At 39.1% G+C, this 21967-nt stretch overlaps 3 protein-coding genes across 3 annotated transcripts; all 3 read right to left on the reverse strand.

Annotated features, from left to right (window-relative positions):
* Nucleotides 1-850: 850 nt before the first annotated feature.
* On the reverse strand, nucleotides 851-8952 carry mvda (mevalonate (diphospho) decarboxylase a). The gene is made up of 10 exons (XM_076286748.1): nucleotides 8607-8952; nucleotides 8224-8294; nucleotides 7436-7550; nucleotides 7204-7350; nucleotides 6869-7068; nucleotides 6592-6666; nucleotides 6148-6366; nucleotides 5098-5213; nucleotides 3015-3123; nucleotides 851-2749 (listed from the first exon to the last, which is right to left on the reverse strand). The coding sequence occupies exons 1-10, from the start codon at nucleotides 8680-8682 to the stop codon at nucleotides 2669-2671; spliced, it is 1209 nt and encodes a 402-aa protein (XP_076142863.1). The 5' UTR covers nucleotides 8683-8952; the 3' UTR covers nucleotides 851-2668.
* A 7818-nt stretch (nucleotides 8953-16770) lies between these two features.
* pdcd5 (programmed cell death 5) lies at nucleotides 16771-19758 on the reverse strand. The gene is made up of 6 exons (XM_076286751.1): nucleotides 19562-19758; nucleotides 18373-18416; nucleotides 18037-18098; nucleotides 17596-17687; nucleotides 17439-17510; nucleotides 16771-17232 (listed from the first exon to the last, which is right to left on the reverse strand). The coding sequence occupies exons 1-6, from the start codon at nucleotides 19625-19627 to the stop codon at nucleotides 17185-17187; spliced, it is 384 nt and encodes a 127-aa protein (XP_076142866.1). The 5' UTR covers nucleotides 19628-19758; the 3' UTR covers nucleotides 16771-17184.
* A 914-nt stretch (nucleotides 19759-20672) lies between these two features.
* uraha (urate (5-hydroxyiso-) hydrolase a) lies at nucleotides 20673-21930 on the reverse strand. The gene is made up of 4 exons (XM_076286750.1): nucleotides 21621-21930; nucleotides 21279-21415; nucleotides 21075-21210; nucleotides 20673-20940 (listed from the first exon to the last, which is right to left on the reverse strand). The coding sequence occupies exons 1-4, from the start codon at nucleotides 21672-21674 to the stop codon at nucleotides 20851-20853; spliced, it is 417 nt and encodes a 138-aa protein (XP_076142865.1). The 5' UTR covers nucleotides 21675-21930; the 3' UTR covers nucleotides 20673-20850.
* Between the last annotated feature and the right edge of the window lie 37 nt (nucleotides 21931-21967).

The raw sequence follows: 21967 nt of genomic DNA on the forward strand, positions 1-21967 counted from the left end.
TTCTCACAATGATGGCAGATCGGCTTCTTTGTTGTTGAAACGTAAGAAAATCACCTTTCATGGCTTTGTCATTTATGAATTCAGCTACATCTCGTTTGCCCATGGCACTGACCCATGATTATAAAAGTAACGACTGGCGTAGCCTATGTAGTAGCAGAGGTAAATGTTCTACAGATCTACAGCAACTTCTGGTGAGATTACAACTTACATGAGTAAACGAGACGAGGGGTATGTGGCCTCAACCAGAGCCTGTCTAGAAGAGCCTGTTTACTTTCATTGTATCGAACCTGGTTGCAGTTTACTCATTGTTCCTCTAGGGGCCGCCGCTAGCTAGTGCAGAATGAATGGGAGTCTATGGGGCTAGACGGGTAAAATGTATTTTTATGATCGTCTTAAGCTTAGTTTTCTCTAGACTCAACCATAAATACATGCCTGTCAGTTGGAACAACCCAAAAAACTAGATAATTGCTTGAGATTTTGACGATTTATGGTGATTTTATTTTCGCTAGATCGATCTTTGCCCAGATTGACGCTAATGCATTATAGAGGAGTGGATCACTGAAGCAAGATGGCGTCTCGATTGACGCATTCGTTCCAATGAACAGCAGTAGTCAAGGCGACATCTAGTGTATATGTCTATGTTCGTGCCTAAGCCTAAATTTCAGCTGTCAACGATGATATTGAAAGCAAGTTGCTATGGCTATTCTCCGTAACATTTTGAGAAATAAAAAACCTAACTTAAGTGCTATTCTACATGTATAATTAAAATGTCACTGTAAGTTCACCACTATTTAATTGTGTTACAGAGATACAACCACAAGGAATTCTGAATATGTTTAAAGGACTGGAGCCTGATTCAAAATATACTTTAATACAAAGGGCTTGATTAACATACTTGAAACATAACACAATTAAAATATTTAGTGGAACACTGGAATTTAAAATATTTACTGAAAGGCCTTCCTTAACATAAAAATGTCTCAGATCCTCTTTAGACAGTAGCCTATGCTTTGAAAATCATTAACTCGACCCATATTGTCCAGAAACAAACAGTCCTGAAAGACCTGATGTACATTTATAAAACCCTGAAATCATACTGAAAGGACTATTTAAAATATATATATATTTGTCCTTGAGATGTTGGTATCTGGTAGCCAACCATTTAATCAGCGGATAAAACATTATTAAAAATGTCTGTTTCAGGGTTTTGATCATGTCTAATACACATCACATTTACATTATGGCCTGGCTTCCATATTCCAAATTCATTCTGCATAATTTTGGGGATATAAGAATATTTAGTATACTGATAAATGAGTACCAAAATTGTATTTTCAAACATGTAGATAGCGGACATACATTGCGATTCACCATACACTTGACTCAGCACCATTTTAAAACACTATTTGTTTATGAGGTCTCATGCGCAAAATGTAATGTTCTGTACATAGCTAATTTCCTTAATTAGCTATCAGAAGCAGGAAGAAGATGATGACACATTTACAGATCGAAGACCTCATTGAAAACCTACAGTTGGAAGAGTTCATTGGTTAGCTGATGTGGGAAAGGCACAGCCAAAGGATTCTGACAAAAGAATCTCGATGAGGCAGACTGAGGCAGTATTCCCACTCAGGTGTACGATTCGCCTTATTGTGTTGTGTACCCTTTAGCCTCGTTCTGGCCGCCGGGTGAACAAGGCGAATGAGGAGTCACCGTGATGTACAGTATGCTTCAGGTGGCCCCTCCTCATTGCGCCCTACTGAGATGGTCACCTGACACTGCAGGGGCAGCTTTTGGGGCAGCAGCTGATCTTGAGACCCCCATCAAGAAGTGTAAAAGTCTGGCTTCAGAGAGTAAAAGTCCTACCATGTATTGGTTCTACCTGTGTACTCACTGCAGGGGATTTCACCAATCAGCTCATCTACCTGACTGAGGAGTGGTTGGTCAGCTGGTTTAGTGAATGGCTGGAGTGATGTGGCAGGACTTTCTGAAGCAGGACTTTTACACCTCTGCCGCCATCACAGCTGAATCTACCAGCAACTTCTGAATCTACCAGCAACTTCTGTCAGTGGCGTGTGTGGGGAATGTCAACAGCTTCTCCCTTGCATGACTGATCAATAGAACTCCACTAAATCAACAAATCCAATGGTGGCTTGAAAATGAAAGTGGATTGGAATCAGATCAGAAACTAAATTTGTATGTGTTTTTAAATACGGTCTACATATTGCCTGAGTCTTGTTATATTTTAGTAAAGAGAGTGAATAAAAAACATGTAATGTCCTTATGGCACTGCTGAGGCAAAACATGAAAGGTGGCAAAGACATTTGCACAGCACTGTGACATCACAAAGACATTTGCACAGCACTGTGACATCACAAAGACATTTGCACAGCTCTGTGTATCACAAAGACATCATATGTGAACTACAAATATGGGAAAGCTCATTACATTCTCAACACAGCATTTGGTCAACAAATAACCTCTGTGCAGCGATCTAAAGATTGAGAGTCGTGAAGTTAGCTTTAGAGTGAATGCTGACAAATTATATAGAATAGAATATTCATTTATACAAGACAGATGTATTGCAATAGCTTGTTGTGTTGTGGTTTTAACACTAATTCAATTGCAGCGGCAGTATTGCCATAAGTCATACTGTAGGCTTTCTAACTTAGACAGTGTTCTTAGGCAGTCCATCAGAGCCCAGCAGATGAAGACTTGAGTCTTCCTCAATGCGTGGTCCAGGGCCAGCCTAGGTGATAGAAGTACAATAATACAATAATTTACTGAACAATTTGCATAGAGTATGGAATACAGCATGTAGAAAACTTATATAATATACTTATATAATATGACAAACAGTGTTTCCATCTGATGTTCAGTTCTCACTTTGTTACTGGTTTAAATGTTAAATTTGACAACAGACTGAGTCTGGCTGAACAACAGTGCAACTGTATTATGAATCTAGCAGCTACAAGGCTAGATCTGCGCTTGACTTACGATGTAGCTCACTGTACCTTTGTGTTGATGATGTAGCTGATTCCTTTGGGCAGGGGCTCCATCCCAATGGCATTCTTCAGTTCATCTGAGACTGTGGTGGAAGCTACTGGGAGGCCTTTGATAAACCTGCAGACAGCAACAAAGTGTCACTAGCACACTCAGAGGAAACTCATTTCTAATTCTACCATACCAACACGTAGCTACTGATCAAAAGATGTGTCAGAAGATGAATAATCATAAAATGTTTTACTTTTAGCCATGAAAATACTTCACTCAGTATATTGCCACTGAACTTCTAACAGCAATACGTATTGGAATCTAACTCATCATGTGAACTTTAACCAAAAACAGAAACTGTAGATCTTGCTTTGAAACAATAACACACAGTGACTTGGCACTGGTTAAAATAGCTAGCATATGTAACCCGGGAGAATCCACGGGTCACTAAATTGCACTTTAATATGTCATTTCATTTTCAGCAATAAATAAATAGATGGTTAAGTTCATGGTGAGCAATATCATTTTTATTAGTTTTAAAAACATCTCTATGCTAAATAGAATGTAATAAGATGACATATATTAAATATAAGGGCAAAGGGAAAATGCATGTGAGTTCGTGAAGTTAACGCGTGAGTTCATCAAGAGGGAGAAGCGGGAAACGGAACAAAGGAGGGTGGAGGAGAACGGGATTCTCAGAGTGAGCTGACTTAAGAAACAGTGACAAGGAGTTGAGATATAGCTGAGTAGTCCTACGAAAACGTCAGTTTTTGGTTATTTAAAAGAATATATTCAGGTGACGTGGAGCATTTTGTCTATGCTGTGGCAGTGATCGAGTGCCCTGCTTTCCATATCTGTGTAGCACTACGTATGCTCTGTGTGAGATTAGTGAATGTGCAGCTAGTTAGATTAACACAAAGTGTGCAGCATCGTTGTAGTTGTTGGTGTGCATATACAGTAATACTAGACAGAGACTGTTGCTTGGTTAGCGCCTCAGACTACCAGACACGTCTGTGGTTCCACCAAGCAACCGACGAGGGATCAACGCGCCCCAGATAGCACCACTGGCGACCTGGTTAAAGTCAGTGGTTCCTCTGGGCTACGAGGGAGGCTCGTGTGTACAGGAAGACATCTTGAATGGGGTTGTAACATCACCGATTGCCTACAGTTTGCAAGTCATCGGTACCGTGAGTGACTACCGAATGGAAAAGACATTTGAAGAGAACTCCTAACAGGCCTGCAACGTTTGTTGTTTTCTTTTATAGCCGGCTTTAAGTTTTATTTTCTTGGTGCACCGGTGCATTTGTGTGTATGATTTTTTGTGTCCAAAGTACGAGAAAAGCCTCGGTTCATTCACCGAGAGAGATCAGGTAAACATTTGGTGTGTAGCCTAATAGTTTAAACACCCAGTTACCTTCTGACACAGTTTTAGGGGAAGTATTGATACAGTATTCTGAATCCAACTTTTATGTTCGTTTCCCTGAAGGTACAATGGGATATTTTGTAAATTGATCGGGCATAGGGTAGCCACAGTTTAGAGGAGTGGCCAGTAAAAGGAGGCTGATATTTGGTATTTGGTAACAGTGTAACATAACTGTAAAATTACAAGTAGGGAATAGTACATTTATTAGATTTATTCTGTCTGTATCAGTTATCAGTGTACAGGTAATAGTATGGACTTGGGGTGGCCTCATATCTTTGAATGCTAACGGTGGGGCATATTCAATTAGATAATTTCTGTAAATGGAGGGCCATGACATTGCCCATTGATATTGTTTGAAGCATCTTTGGTGTTTAATAAATACTTTGTTTATTGATTGGGATTATATATCTTGTCAGACTCCACTCACTTCAGAATAAATACATTTGTGTGTACACTGTATTGCTATAGCTTAGCACGAACCCACTTTTGGTCCGCTCATTAATCTGAACGGGAATGAGAAGGGCTACACATATTAAATTATTCATTGTGTGACATTTTTGACAACACCTTGCTGTAAAAACATGATTGTGAGTTCTCTTACTATAGCTCACAAGCTTAACTGACATGGCCTTCAACTAGTGATTACAGCAGAGTTTTATAATATTACAGAAAAGACCTACTGTCCACCATTGGTCTCCGCTGGGAAGAAGTGACGGACCACTTGAACAAATTCTGATACATGATCTTGCAAGGTGTAGATGACTGCATTTGGGCCTGCATCAAATGTGTATGCCACCTAGTGGGGTGACATGAGAAATGAACAACTAAATGAAAATGGGATTCCCCGTCAAAATGTTCAGATTTTGAAACAGTGGCAGTTTTCCATTTAATGTAAAAAAGGCCTTTGACCGATACAGTCTGTAACTCTGTGTACATCTTATTAATCAAGTAGATATATCCATTCATTCATTTTTCATGAATTTTTTTGATGCCCATTTATCAGAGAGCATTTTCAGTTCCCCTTGTATTTGAATAAACCCTTAAACCTCCTTGTGGTTTCACATCCTCATTTGGTTCACCTGCGAAATTCAGTTTTTTCAACACTGATTAGGGGGATACACTGTAACTCGCTGAAACATGCAACTCCTATACTGAGCTAATATGTATGGCCTCACCTTCTACAGTAAGTACCGTATACATATAGAGTAACTAATATTTTTAGAAATGAACATGATTCTCCATATGAAACTTCCTCTTACAATGTGGAATGTGTAACTGTGATGTAAACCTGGCCTGTCACTGCGCCATCACCAAACACATGTTTTACTTCTCTATGGCGTCAGTGTATTCCATGCTATAACATGCAGCAACTATGTACTATGTACTAAAGCTACTATGGGCTCAGTAAATGTAAGACAACGCAATGGCATGTGCAAAGCAACATCAACAAGTGAAAGTATATGCCTTAACTAAATGATTAGACACTGATAATTTTAAGAGTGTTAAATTCTGGCCATGTGTTCATATTTTGTAGTGCCTGTACAACATTTGTGACCAACAAACAAATAGAAGCAGAGAGCAGCATTTCTGCACCAGCAGCACATTGCAGGATCCTATAGGCGATAAGAGTGCTTCTGTTCATTCAGTTATACTTCTACAAGAAGACACAAATGAACAGCGTAGAGAACAAAAGCAAAATGTTAGAAGATCAGTTTGAATTCAGCACTAACCCTTGTCTCTCCATAATGGCTATTGTAGCGGTGGACGAGGTTAATGACTCTTCGGGACACGTCGTTGAGGTAGAAAATAGGGGGGTACGTGTCCAGGCAGGTAGCGTGGAACTGGTTGCTGTCCTTCATGGTCAGTTCCGCAAAAGCAGCAAAGTCCTTCCTCTTGATGGCACTGATCATGTCATCCATCCTCCCAGGCACAACACTGTCTGCCCGATACTAGAGGACATTGGGAGGTCAGAGGATCAGCATCTCTAAGCATTCCATTTATCTCAACACGTCACCAACGTTTAAACTTCTTATGACAAATAGGACAGAATGCATCCAGCAGAGAAAATGTGAAGAGTAAAATGGTCATGGTATGGTTTTGGTTATGGCTGTTGTATTTAGCAGAGCCTTTTTTTACAAAAAAGTGAATATACAATACCAATAAAATTAAGATACCTTTAAAAGCTTGCTTGTCTCCACACTTGTTTGCATGCCTGAGGTGCTCCCGACAGGCTTCCTCTCCGCACTCACCTAAGCAGCAACAATGAAATACCAGTTGTTTCTTTTGCTCTCAACCACATATAACAGGCCAGACCCAAATGGATGATATGGTGTTAAACTTTATTGGGAACTTCCCAGGGCACTGAATCAACCTGTGACACCAGTATAACAATAGGCGCTTCTGGGCGAACTCACCACCAAGACCAGCACTCTAAGTTCAGGGCTAACTCACCACCAAGACCAACACTCTGAGTTCAGGCCAGTGGCTCTCGGGCTCCACCTGCTCCGCCAGGCTGTCCTTCCCATCGTCCTTCTCACCCATCTTCCACTGGACAAAGCCTCCGTACATGCTCCTGCAAGCACTGCCCGAGCCCTGCCTGGCCACGCAGGACAACTCTCCCTCTACTCCAAATAACCGTGCCAATGTGTACACTGGAAAAAGTATGTCAAATTAAACATGAGAGGTAGTCAAGAGAAGTGAGGCCTAAAATATGCAATTTGCAATTCACGAGATAATAAACAACAGCAATATAGTTGAAGGATTCATTCAATAATCTTTGGGCTTACCTAGACAGGCATAGCCAGCAGCAGATGATGCCAGACCAGCCGCTGTGGGGAAGTTATTACTGGAACAGATATGGACTTTGTAAGATAATGCAGACATATCACTAGTAGAATCCTTGTCGCTTCGTCTCTTCCGGGCCAGCCTTCGTACTGGTAACAGAAGACACCACCAGTGAGGAAGTCAGTTGATTTATAGTTGCAGTGTGAAACAATGAACGTGGTTAACGTTACCCACTTTCTCTGAGACAGGACTGGAGTCTAGGCTGGTTGATATCTTCCTCTTTGCCATTTAGCCAAATGCGATCCTCTTCAAAGTCTCTGCAGTATGCAACGGTAGTTGTGGTTTTGAGCTGCGGAAATCAGATTTCAAATTATGAAAATCATGGAAGCTCCTAAATCTTAATAGGCTTTCAGCAGTTTCCAACTCATTCATTTCAAGCTCATCTGACTGCCAGAATATTTGACCCCTTAGCTCAGATCTGTACAGAGATTCCATCATTTTTGTTTCCATCCCATGTTTGTTTTCATGTAGACTTAAGAACAAGAACTTACACTAGCACCAGAAATCTTCATGGAACCTTATTACATTCTTTGAGTTTATGGTCCATACATATATCTGTTGAATAGGCTGCTAAATCTAGACAGTGCTTCTTGATATTTGTGTCAAGATTGCACACACATAACTGTCAGAAGTTGCGGCTATTTGCTATTCCACAAGATACCAACAGAAACAATCTAGCTGCAGTTCTGAGATTAACAGGTTGGAAACAGACTATAAAAAAGGTTGGAAACGGCTGAGACCAATGCTTAGAACTTTGGCAGGGTTACATGACGTGCTTAAATAAACTCGGTTGAAAATTCTTATATGACTACTAGATATAACACTTATTCTGGTTTATTTTGGAACGAATGAACATTTCGAACACAGCGCATCTGTTTCCAACTTAAGCTATCTTTTTAAAGTCGCTCTTTAATTATCAGACGTCAGATGTCCGTCTTGGACCAGCTGGCATGATCAGTTACCTGGTCTTGGTGAAGAGTGACGCTGAGAGAAGAGTTCACTGGCAGAATAAGATCCTTATCCCTCTTGCCCCCTAACAGAATTATAGTAGACATTATGAGCATACATATAGGCACACTGTTGTCTCGTAACTGAAGGAGTGCTACGTTTGCACAAGTAAACATGCACCTAGTTTATGTGAATGTGTTTAAGTTCTACAGAGTGTTTAATTCGATTTAAATGTTTTACATTTGCAAAAATGTACTCAACTTGTCTAAAATTAGGTTAGGGTTCTCCATATGCAGTGATAATGTAATTCATTTAAAGACGACAACAACAGCGGAGTGGATATTATTAACGTTAGCCACCTAGCAAGCTAACTAGGGTACCAGGAGAAATCACTTACAATATTTAATTACGGCGATGTTCACAGGTGCCGTACATGTGACTATAGTAGGTTTGTGGCTGCTGTCCTCCGGCATGATGGCAGAAGATATCCGATGTTGGCTAACAATGTCACTGTGTCTCAAAAACACAGATTACGTTCCTTGAATGAGCTGGGTCTGTCACTCACTCCATGCGCACGCCGTCAAAGCGTACACAGAGGCTAGACGAAAACGCCTGCTGATTGGATAGTGTAAAACACACGGGTGATACGTTTACCAATCAAATTGAAGTAGGCAAGCTCATCTCCAGTCGATAGCCAATCATTGAGGTCAGACCATGCTCATACGAAAATTTTGAAAGATTATGGGAAGGCTAAATAAGTGGATGGTCTCTTTACCCACCTAAAAGACAAATAAAGCATAGCGACATAAATGTATTCAACTGGAAATTTAACCGATGGCACTAAAGTCAATTGAAATACAGGATGTATGTTATTTACAGATTATAAACCAAACGTGACTTTAAAGTTTAAACCATCCCTTACTAGCTGCCCTATAACCAACTAGTGTACCAAACTCTCAGCTGTTTGCATAACAACCCAACAGAAACACCTAACTAGGGTTGGGTATCGTTTGGGTTTTATCCGATACCGGTGCTAAAACTATACTTTTAAAACGGTGCCGGTGCCGAAACGGTGCCTGAGCCGGTACTTTGTTTTTAAAATATTTTAAATTAAAATGGTCTAAAGCATGAATTGCTTTTTTTTTATTGATGAGACAAATTTGAACATGAAATTGAACTGTTATATTCAATTTACTATCAATATCTCATTGCTCCTATGAATAATACATTTAAATGTTAAAACAGCTTGCCATGCATGCACACACAATGGTAAGCTCTGCTTTCAAGTTTACCCAGTGTAGGCGGTTTGCCATAAGGTATGTTAAAACCGCTTGCCATAAAACTGCCAGGTCATGGACAACGGCATTTGCAAGCAAGTTAATCTAACAGGGACTCTACTTTCCAGTTAATTACAGTGCATGAAAATGCACTGTACTGTTCTTCCTAGGCTTCTTCTTATTACAGTGCATGAAAATGCACTGTACTGTTCTTCCTAGGCTTCTTCTTATTACAGTGCATGAAAATGCACTGTACTGTTATTCCAAGGCATTTTATTATTATTAGAGTGCATGAAAATGCACTCTACTGTTCTTCCTAGGCTTCTTCTTCTTCTTCCTCTTCTTCTTCTTCTTCTAACGCAGTTAATGCAGCTTCAACCGTTTAACGTAGAAACTTCATTCAAACTGCGTTGCGTAGGTCTTACTTATGACATGTGGGCTTTGTATTTTTCATCTTTGTAACTTTTATACTTTTTAAACTATTAATTAAAAACTGCTCAAAATTTCCCCATAGACTTAACATGGGCTGATGACATCACAATGGACTAATTAACTTGATTTGCACCTGGTATCATCTTCCAGCTGCTCATCTAGGCCCCATCAAAGAATCAGTTCAACTGATTGCACCTGTATCAACTGCTTTCTACTGAACTAGACCAACTCTCTCTGTCTCTCCATTCTACAAGGATATAAGACACATTTCCTCCAACTTTCTATCCATTCATCCTCTTCAAACCATTCACTCATCCACCCATTAAACTATCCATCAACATCCATTAAACAATCTGCCTATCAACATCCATTCAACTTTCTGTCTATCAACATCCATTACACTATCTACATTTAACTTTTAAACTATATACTCTGTCTCAGGCTTTAAGCATACAATATGGCTCTATTAAGACTGCCGTTAAGCAATTAGAATCCTAGGCCAGGTGGCCAGGCCACCTGCACCCTATCAGTTTCTCAGGCTAACCTTTTAAACTATCCAGCTATTTGACTGTTCAGTCAGTCCAACTATATTAAACCTCATCTACCTAGTTCAGTCATTCCAACTATATTAAACCTCATCTACCTAGCAAATAATTTAACCTTTTACACTATCCACCTATTTAACCCTTCAGTCATTCCAACTATATTAAACCTCATCTACCTAGTTCAGTCATTCCAACTATATTAAACCTCATCTACCTAGTTGTCATTCCAACTATATTAAACCTCATCTACCTAGCAAATCATTTAACCATTTGAATCCTATGGCAGGTGTTCGGGCCACCTGTTTCAACTGCCATTCTCAGGCTTTAAGCATACAAACTGGCCCTATTAAGACTACACATCCTGTTCAACTGCTTCCTCTGCCAGAAACTGTTTCAAAATAAAAGTCCTCACTACAATATTTCACTGTTAAACAATTTAACCCTTTAAACTACTGAACTTTTTAACTGTTCAGCCATTGTAACTGTTACTTGTCATCAACTATGACTCCTACCCACTGTAGCTAGTTAGCATGGTTAGCATAGTTAGCATACTAACATGTTAGCATGCTAGCATGTTAGCATGCTAGTTAGCATTTTTTACAAAACTGCTAAAAATGATTAGCTAAGTTAGCTAAGTCACATGGTTAGCATGCTAACATGTTAGCATGCTAGTTAGCATTTTTTGTAAAACTGCTAAAAATGATTAGCTAAGTTAGCTAAGTCACATGGTTAGCATAGTTAGCATGCTAGCATGTTAACATGCTAGTTAGCATTTTTAGCAAAACTGCTAAAAATGATTAGCTAAGTTAGCTAAGTCACATGGTTAGCATAGTTAGCATGTTAACAAGCTAATTAGCATAGTTATCATAACTAATAAAAATGATTAGCTAGGTTAGCTAAGTTATATGATTAGCATAGTTAACATTTTAACATTGGTAACATGCTAGTTAGCATAGTAACTTGGTTAGCATTATTATCTTTGTTAACATAGTTAGCATAACTACTAGAAAACATTGGAGCCATTCCAACTGTTAGTTATCATCAACTATCTGCCTAAATAATTTAACCATTTCAATTATCAACCTATTTAACTGCTTAGTCATTCCAACTATATTAAACCTTATCTACCAAGCAAATAATTTAACCATATGAACTCATCATATTTTTGCATTTTCATGCACTGTATTTCCTTCAGGAAATGCTTTTCTAGTTATTATTATTCTTCTAACGCAGCTAATGCAGCTTCAACCGTTTAACGTAGAAACTTCATTCAAACTATGTTACGTAGGTCTTACTTAGGACATGTGAGCTTTGTATTTTTCAACTTTGTAACTTTTATACTTTTTAAACTATTAATTAAAAACTAATCAAAATTTCCCCATTGACTTAACATTATGATTATGACATCACAATACGGCCGTTAAGCAATTAGAATCCTATGGCAGGTGTTCGGGCCAGCTGCATCAACTGCCAGTCTCAGGCTTTAAGCATACAAACTGGCCCTATTAAGACTACACATCCTGTTCAACTGCTTCCTCTGCCAAAAACTGTTTCAAAATAAAAGTCCTCACTACAATATTTCACTGTTAAACAATTTAACCCTTTAAACTACTGAACTTTTTAAAGGAACACGCCACCCAATGTCAGTAGTAATATATGTTCTTACCTTAACTTTCACGAGTTGAGTCATACCTCTCCCGTGTCCATACGTGCACTCAAACGCTCTGGTGCGCGGCTGGACTGTGTTAGCATGTTGCTATGCTAGCGGGCTTTGACGGCAACTAAGCGTAGAAGTAATCAAAAACATCCACATTTTACCGACTTAAATACAGTTGCACGAGTAGTTGATAGAAATGCTACGGCCACGCAACGTGAAACGTGGCGATTTTCCAAGCGAATAAACCAGAGAACTACAATGTGTGGCGCAATAGCACTTGGGAGTACTTCGACCTAGCGTAGTAGTATTGTTAACACCTAATTGTAGATCCTATCCACCACAGAGTTTAGAATCCATGCTGGATCGACCCTCAGCCTCTCCCTCCCCTCTGAGCGAGAGAGAGGCACACACACTAGAGATGCGCTGATGGGCTATTATTTCAACCATAACTGCATAGCAAAACTTATCATCCATCAGCCATCCATCAACACCAAAGTTTTTTGACCAATTTTCGAAACGGCACCCGCTGGTTGTTTTAATGTAGGCTATATGGGTGATACAGCGCTGCTGACGTGAGGCTAGAAAGCCCTTGCATTGTAAAGCAATTTACAAAAGATTCACTGAACAAAAATGCTGATGTGGTATATGAAAATGTAGCTAAAAATGTGGAGAATGCAATGCAATCAAGCATTTTGGACGATATATTTTCACAAGCTGGCAGAAAAGGCAACAGGCCGATGTGCGTTTTATTTGGAGACTGTTTTGCGAGACAGAGACTGAGTTTGCTGCTGATATTCTGGGGATAGGCTACAACATAGCCAATGTACGACTTTAGCCTTTTAATATATTTGCTGCATTGGATCAGTCTTCCTAGAACAGCCAAGGGCTTTCTAGCCTCACGTCAGCAGCGCTGTATCACCCATATAGCCTACATTAAAACAACCAGCGGGTGCCGTTTCGAAAATTGGTCAAAAAACTTTGGTGTTGATGGATGGCTGATGGATGATAAGTTTTGCTATGCAGTTATGGTTGAAATAATAGCCCATCAGCGCATCTCTAGTGTGTGTGCCTCTCTCTCGCTCAGAGGGGAGGGAGAGGCTGAGGGTCGATCCAGCATGGATTCTAAACTCTGTGGTGGATAGGATCTACAATTAGGTGTTAACAATACTACTACGCTAGGTCGAAGTACTCCCAAGTGCTATTGCGCCACACATTGTAGTTCTCCGGTTTATTCGCTTGGAAAATCGCCACGTTTCACGTTGCGTGGCCGTAGCATTTCTATCAACTACTCGTGCAACTGTATTTAAGTCGGTAAAACGTGGATGTTTTTGATTACTTCTACGCTTAGTTGCCGTCAAAGCCCGGTAGCATAGCAACATGCTAACACAGTCCAGCCACGCACCAGAGCGTTTGAGTGCACGTACGGACACGGGAGAGGTATGACTCAACTCGTGAAAGTTAAGGTAAGAACATATATTACTACTGACATTGGGTGGCGTGTTCCTTTAACTGTTCAGCCATTGTAACTGTTACTTGTCATCAACTATGACTCCTACCCACTGTAGCTAGTTAGCTAAGTTAGCTAAGTAACTTGGTTAGCATAGTAAGCATGCTAGCATGCTAGTTAGCATGCTAGTTAGCATTTTTAGCAAAACTGCTAAAAATGATTAGCTAAGTTAGCTAAGTCACATGGTTAGCATAGTTAGCATGCTAGCATGTTAGCATGCTAGTTAGCATTTTTAGCAAAACTGTTAAAAATGATTAGCTAAGTTAGCTAAGTCACATGGTTAACATAGTTAGCATGCTAGCATGTTAGCATGCTAGTTAGCATGCTAGTTAGCATTTTTAGCAAAACTGCTAAAAATGATTAGCTAAGTCACATGGTTAGCATAGTTAGCATGCTAACATGTTAGCATGCTAGTTAGCATTTTTAGCAAAACTGCTAAAAATGATCAGCTAAGTTCGCTAAGTCACATGGTTAGCATAGTTAGCATGTTAGTTAGCATTTTTAGCAAAACTGCTAAAAATGATTAGCTAAGTTAGCTAAGTCACATGGTTAGCATAGTTAGCATGCTAGCATGTTAGCATGCTAGTTAGCATGCTAGTTAGCATTTTTAGCAAAACTGCTAAAAAAGATTAGCTAAGTTAGCTAAGTCACATGATTTACATAGTTAGCATGCTAGCATGTTAGGATGCTAGTTAGCATTTTTAGCAAAACTGCTAAAAATGATTAGCTAAGTTAGCTAAGTCACATGGTTAGCATAGTTAACATGTTAACATGATAGTTAGCATAGTTAGCATAACTGTTAAAAATGATTAGCGAAGTTAGCTAAGTCATATGGTTAGCATAGTTAACATTTTAACATTGTTACCATGCTAGTTAGCATAGTAACTTGGTTAACATTATTATCTTTGTTAACATAGTTAGCATAACTACTAGCAAAAATTGGAGCCAGTCCAACTGTTAGTTATCGTCAACTATCTGCCTAAATAATTTAACCATTTCAATTATCAACCTATTTAACTGTTCAGTCATTCCAACTATATTAAACCTTATCTACCAAGCAAATAATTTAACCATATGAACTCATCATATTTTTGCATTTTCATGCACTGTATTTCCTTCAGGAAATGCTTTTCTAGTTCTTATTATTCCATGTCTTCTAACGCAGTTAATGCAGCTTCAACCGTTTAACGTAGAAACTTCATTCAAACATTGACGCGTAGGTCTTAATTAGGACATGTGGGCTTTGTATTTTTCAACTTTGTAACTTTTATACTTTTTAAACTATTAATTAAAAACTATCAAAATTTTCCCATTGACTTAACATTGCCCTTTATGACATCACAGCAATTAGAATCTTATGGCAGGTGTTCAGGCCAGCTGGCCCAACTGCCATTCTCAGGCTTTAAGCATACAAACTGGCCCTATTAAGACTACACATCCTGTTCAACTGCTTCCTCTGCCAAAAACTGTTTCAAAATAAAAGTCCTCACTACAATATTTCACTGTTAAACAATTTAACCCTTTAAACTACTGAACTTTTTAACTGTTCAGCCATTGTAACTGTTACTTGTCATCAACTATGACTCCTACCCACTGTAGCTAGTTAACATGGTTAGCATAGTTAGCATATTAGCATGCTAACATGTTAGCATGCTAATTAGCATTTTTAGCAAAACTGCTAAAAATGATTAGCTAAGTTAGCTAAGTAACATGGTTAGCATAGTTAGCATGCTAGCATGCTAGTTAGCATTTTTAGCAAAACTGCTAAAAACGATCAGCTAAGTTCGCTAAGTCACACGGTTAGCATAGTTAGCATGCTAGCATGTTAGCATGCTAGTTAGCATTTTTAATAAAACTGCTAAAAATGATCAGCTAAGTTCGCTAAGTCACACGGTTAGCATAGTTAGTATGCTAACACGTTAACATGCTAGTTAGCATTTTTAACAAAACTGTTAAAAATGATTAGCTAAGTAACATGGTTAACATAGTTAACATGTTAGCATTGCTAACATGCTAGTTAGCATTGCTAACATGCTAGTTAGCATAACTACTAAAAATGAAAACATTAGCTAAGTTAACTAAGTTAAGTATTATCCACCTATTTAACCGTTCAATCATTCCAACTATATTAAACCTTATCTACCAAGCAAATCATTTAACCACATAAACTATCCACCTATTTAACTGTTTAGTCATTCCAACTATATTAAACCTTGTCTACCTAGCAACCAATATAGTTTGTTTTTACTCTGTATGATATTTTACATCATATTTTTTGCATTTTCATGCACTGTATTTCCTTCAGGAAATGCTTTTCTAGTTCAGTGTGTTGCCAAATGCTTCAAGAAATTGTATGTCTTAACCCATAACACGCAGTAGTTTTGAACATGTTAGGCTACATGTCGGTGTAGAAGTGTTAAGATTCCCAGCAGAAGGCATTTTAACAGCAACTATGGCTATGCGCTAACACCAGTCAGCTGAGTTTAATTAGCGATAACATACGGTGATGGTTTTGTAGCCTCTTTGACAGCTCAGTGACATCAGGTATGTAACCTACATATTTGTTTTTGCCAGCTAACTTTTAACATGATCTTCATATTCATTGTGATGCTATATGGACCTCATGCACATGAAAGATTAATATTATGCCATTATGTTGTTTAACACACCGTGAAATAAAGTTTTCACCTTACAACTTTGCTGATAACATTTCAAATAAATGTCAGTTAGCGCATTAGCAAGGATATTGTGTAATGTATAGGCTAGCCTACTGTTGATGTTGTTTCATAGCCTTTTGCTTGTGTGTAGTTAGGCCCACTGCTAGATTTTGACAGGAGCTCGCGATATCGCTTTAAAGACTACCGTTTGTGTCGGCACCGGTGCCATATTAGAACCGTGTTTCGGTGCCCAACCCTACACCTAACTGTAAGAAAGAAAGGCGTTTTGTAAATTGCATAAAGTGTATAAAAGAATGGCGTTTTGTAAATTGCATAAAGTGTATAAAAGAATGATATATGATCAAACTAACAGATTAAATAATAACATTACTCATAAATGCCCAGTCCCATAGATTCTTAATCAGTTAATCAGACAGTCATATGAATCAAGTCTTGAAAGATGAAATTATACTTCTTCTTTTGAACTTGTTTAAGGCTTTTTATTATGTAAACTGTAGCAGATACTATAGCAGAAAAAAAGAAAACAAAAACAACATATAGCAATTGATACCAAGGTATCGTCCAGTACAATGCTAATTCCGAATGGTCTACTGCGTCCCTGAAAGAGTCTATTGGGGAAATGTAGATGCAGAATTGCAGAAACAAGACTGCAATTTGCTTTACCTCTTGTGACAGAAAGGAAATCAATCGTCAGGCATGGTGAAAATGAGTGAGTGAGTTACACAAATAAAAACGTTGTCCTGTTGCTGTGCTCTGGTGGGTGTGGTAGTATGTCCAATAAGGATGCTCAAAACAAGCATTAGGCAGGTCACAGCCATCAGCCATCTTTGAACAGTGCTAACTAGTACCTCTCCCACCAGGGAGATCATTTGGCTTTATTCAATCATCATCGTCTTCATCTGAGTCCATCACCTTCCGTCTGTTGAACTGGAAGACAAGAATCAGGACAAGAGACTTAGGTGATTTTAGCTTTAATATGTTTATAGCACAAGATAGTAGTGGTAATCTGACACCGCTGTATGTTTTGTTGTTGACATATGATGATCTTATGTCTTTAAATATGCATTTCACAAAGCAGGACACAGGCAATAGGACCACAGATGAACACGACTTGTGTGTAAAGTAACACTTACCTTCACAGTTGTCTTTTTTTCTGTTTGTTGACTGACTTTTTCAAGAATCTCTATCAAACCGGATTCTGAAATCTAACAACAAAATGTGTTTCAAGAGGACTGCAGACCGACAAAAAACCTTTCCTCAAGATATCAAAACTATACAAAAATCACTAACCTTTCCCCCAAGCTGTCCCATGCGAGCCATCTGTATAAGGTAGTTCTCCACTGCTTTGGCCTTGTCTGGCTTCACAAGTGCCAGATTACTTACTGAAAACATTGTATTGATTACACATTGATAATACCAGATATACTAATATGCTCAAACATACAACAAAAAAGGCTTCTCAGTTCTAATGAGTAATGGTATTTTTTCTACTATTAAACTAAATGGCCATCATTGCCAAATTAGGCTAAACACCCTTAGTGAGGAATCATTTACCTGTTACAGTCTGTTTCATTGGTTGAACTATTCTGTGATAAACTACAATTCCATTTATTAATGGATAGTGAACTTCTTTACAGGTTCATTGTGAGCCTGTTTTTGTTCAAACAGCACCATCTAGTGGCAATGGGATGAAATACAAAAAAGAACAAAAGATTCCCTGAAGACACTTACATCTGGCTCTCGCAGACTGTTCCAGGACTTGAGCCAATACGGAGTTTCTCATGTCTGCTTCCCTGTGAAGAACATGTTTGAACATCACTTGACTGTATTAACCAAAAGTCTTCAGAGCAACACAATATGTGAAGCTGTAGTAGTCAACAACTTCAACTTGATAAAACACATTACCATAATAACTACTCCAATATGAGTGATTGTATAGACATTTGTGTCCTTAGGTAAATTGCATAATTGTTGTTGTTTTATCAAGCAGAGAGAAACACTAGTACCTGTTGGAATTCACCTATTATCAACACTGGAGGATGTGCAGTAAACCAGGCTCTGACTAACCTTTGCTGGGCCTCTTGCTGTCCCTGTTGATCATTAGATGAATTCTGGGGAGAGAAAAGACACATGACATGTGAGTTGACAGCCAGTCTAGTGGTTCAAGATCAGCCACATCAGCCAATGCATCCTGCTGTAAGGACAACCCAGCCATTCTGAGCAGCATGCAGTCGTGCTGACGGCAGCACGGAATTCTGCATTCAAAGTCACAGCATCACCTTCCCTGGAATCTGCTGTCTGCATAACTAGGTGTGCATTATTTAACACAGATGCATCCTAAGAGTCAAGACAAAAGGTTAAATGGGACTGGACCAAGTTGGCAGCTTGTTGGTACCCAGTTACAAGCCAGCCGGTTACTTGCACTAATAATGTCAACTGCAGGTGACAAATTCTCGAAATGGGCTATTGCAGTAAGATGAAATTCATCCTCGTTGTAGCAGATGGGCAAATATGACAAATCATGCACTTTGGTAGGTTAGAAGGTATCAATAAAACAGCAACTTTAAGACACTTTTAACTTTCCCCCAAAAACAATCTCCAACAGATGTGACAATATGAAGCACAGCCATTAGTTGGGCTATCTGCTGTCCCCACACTTTCAAGACACGTCCAGTGTTCATCTTACCGGGTCCATGGGATTCCATGCTAGACCCTATAAGGAACAACTACATTTAACAACGAGTCCTCGCACAGATAACAAACGTCCACAGAGTGTGAAAATGTGTAGATGCTTTTTATCCACTATGTGACTGAATGCTGCGAGCTATCATGTAACCTAAGGTAGTCGGAGAAGAAGAACGGAAGACCATCTTACAGAGACAATAGCTGAATGAAAGAAATGTAAAGATATGGTGGGCCATTATGTGGGCCTATGTTTATAGTAACGCTGACAGTGAGAGCATATTACACAGAGCTAATGTTAGCGTTACCTTTGCCAGCTAGTTAGCAACCTGGCTAAATAAACCCAGCCAGCTAGCAGCATTTCACGCAAAAAATAACCACACCGTGACAATGAAGCTGTCAAAACTCGTGGATTCAAATGGATATCAGTAAAACGCTGTATTGAAATCGATATGGCTTTACAATGGAGTGGCCTATAACATGTGTTTTTCTGCCAACATGAATGAAATGTGCAATTCCATATATGGCTGGGGATATGTTAATGTTAGCTTGCTAAAGAAATAATTATCTTTACCCCATGTTTTGACTGAAGTTCAGCCATTCGTTGCCGTCGGATCGCTTCCAGTTCGTCGTCTGCCATTTTTAAGAAATATCAGATGCACTTCAGAGTAATTTATAAACAAACAGTTACTTTACAAAACAGCTTCTCTGTACAGCACGGGGATAGAAGGCTGGGCCGGGGCTGGGCACTGAGCACTAAAATCGAGGCTATACTAATCGACTACAGAAAGGCTATCCTAGTCATGGCAATCAACTTCAGAAAAACCAAACAACGAGATGTAACTGTCCAGTCTGCACAGTGGACCAGTTTGTATGATGTAAAATGTCTTTCACTGAGAAAATACTAATAGATATGATGCTCTAACTAACACACACATATGATCAGTTGGTTGTGGGAGTATGTGTGTTTTGAACTGTGTCCACTAGGCTACATTAGTCCAACCTAAGCAATGACATAGATCAGGGATTCCTAACATTAGGCCTATTTCCTACTTTGTCTAACCTTTACAAACTGAGAACAAACCCCATTAGCAGTCAGGAAACAGCATATTTATCTTTGCTCTATAAAGTCACAAATTCTTCCGACAGCAATTTTTTAATGTCTGCAGGTACTACTGCCTTTGACCACAGCCACTTTCGAACATCATTGAATCTAACATCATCTCCTCTGTTCTGATTGGCCCTCCAATCTGGTGCATGGCTGAGGGCAACGTCAATGCATTTAGAGGACTGAAAATGAAAATGAGTGGAGATATATGGGTGGGGCCAGGCAAACGTAAGCCTACTGAATTGCACTTCACTTATGTTTTTGTCCCATAACTGCAGTTTTATTTTTATATTTTGTAAGAGTAGGCTATTAGCATTAAAATAATAATAATAAAAAAAATGGCTAGGGTATGACTAGCACACAAAAATGTTTTAAAAGATAGCCTAAGGTATTAATTTCTGCATAATCCATTCATTCACAATAAACAACTGTAGCCTAGACATTATGCTGTAAAATCATGTCAAAATGTAAAAACCAACCATTTTAGTAGCACACACGTTCCATATCCCCATTTCTCAAAACAGCAACATATGACTGACTGTTTTTTGCTGTGGAGAGTCACATGTTACAAGTCATAGACAATGTGTGTATTTTTTTATTATTCAATTTCATCTTAACACATGCTGGTAAGCCTACAGTGTCAGTTACAAGTGGCCTATGAGTGGTTTTAATTTTAGCCATCCAAAGGTTTCCAGAACTTGACCATGTCAAAGTATGGTCTGGTCAATACACCCAGGAGACTTGCCTTGCGGCCTCTAGCTGCCTCTGTAGGTGCTGTACGAGAAGCGGCTGAGCAAAAGGGGCACATGGAATTTCTGAGAAGGATCCGTTATTGTAAAGACTATCTGCAAAAGAAAATCAGAAAACAAAAACAGGAGAAGATTAAAACTATTTGTCTTCACCAGTCTTCGGCATTCCAGAAAGGAAAGTATCATACTTTTTTACATTTTGACAAAGCCTTCTTAAATTTGGCTCTTACCTCAACATATGGGTAAAAACAAGTCTCACCCAGCCCCTTCCAGTACTGTCCTGTCTCAAAGCGCATCTTATAAACTCCAGGTATAAAAGCCTCTCTTGTTATGAGGCCTGGGCAGCGTCCATCATCATTGGTTGCCCTAGAAAGATAAAATAAAAAAGGGCTTGCAAGTTGCTTTTATGATTTCTTAACGGCCTGAACTGATACCCTGAGATGAGAAGGTTCCAGGTCTCAGTGCAGGGGTCAAGACGATGCAGACTCAAGGCCATACCAGCCCCAGGGACACCCCGGCCTGTGTTGAGCACATGCGTTGAAAGGGGGCTTGGCGGAGGCGTGGCCATTTCCTATCGAGGAAATAATTAAATAAACAAGCAACTCGGGAGACTTTCCAGAGGAGAATTTCAGACACATGCTATGGTTTTGAGGTGTTTAATCTTGTACAGAGTTTCGTTTCACATGCTCAACCTCAGACCTCGAAGATTCTTTTTTTTGCCAAAGACAGTCATGTTTGTATTTATTCACATAATATAAACATAATCATAGGTTTACCTTATTCGCACCCAATATATGATCCTTTATATGCTGTAAACGTTGAGAAGTCATCCGAAAGAGTCAGCTGACTGACTTCCTTGATCTTGTTCAAGCTGCTTTGTTTTGGAGATTGACGTAACGTATCCAACTCTTCAAGCTACTGTAAGGATACACTGGCTACACGGCAGTTTACGCCAAATAAAATAAATCCTTTTGGGACGATTACTACTACAGGAAAACAAAAAAGTCCCACACAGGCTTATGGACCAGGGGCAAACGACCTCAGGTTGGTTCACCTGCAGACTGACAGGCAATGATACCACCCAGCCAAATTTCAACAGTTTCGTAACACATATGGGCCTTTA

The sequence above is a fragment of the Alosa pseudoharengus genome, unplaced genomic scaffold (assembly GCF_046254945.1).
Source record: "Alosa pseudoharengus isolate Yale_2024_CS ecotype anadromous, Long Island Sound unplaced genomic scaffold, YU_APseudo_1.1 YU_APseudo_1.1_scf_16, whole genome shotgun sequence".
Taxonomy (NCBI): Eukaryota; Metazoa; Chordata; class Actinopteri; order Clupeiformes; family Clupeidae; genus Alosa; species Alosa pseudoharengus.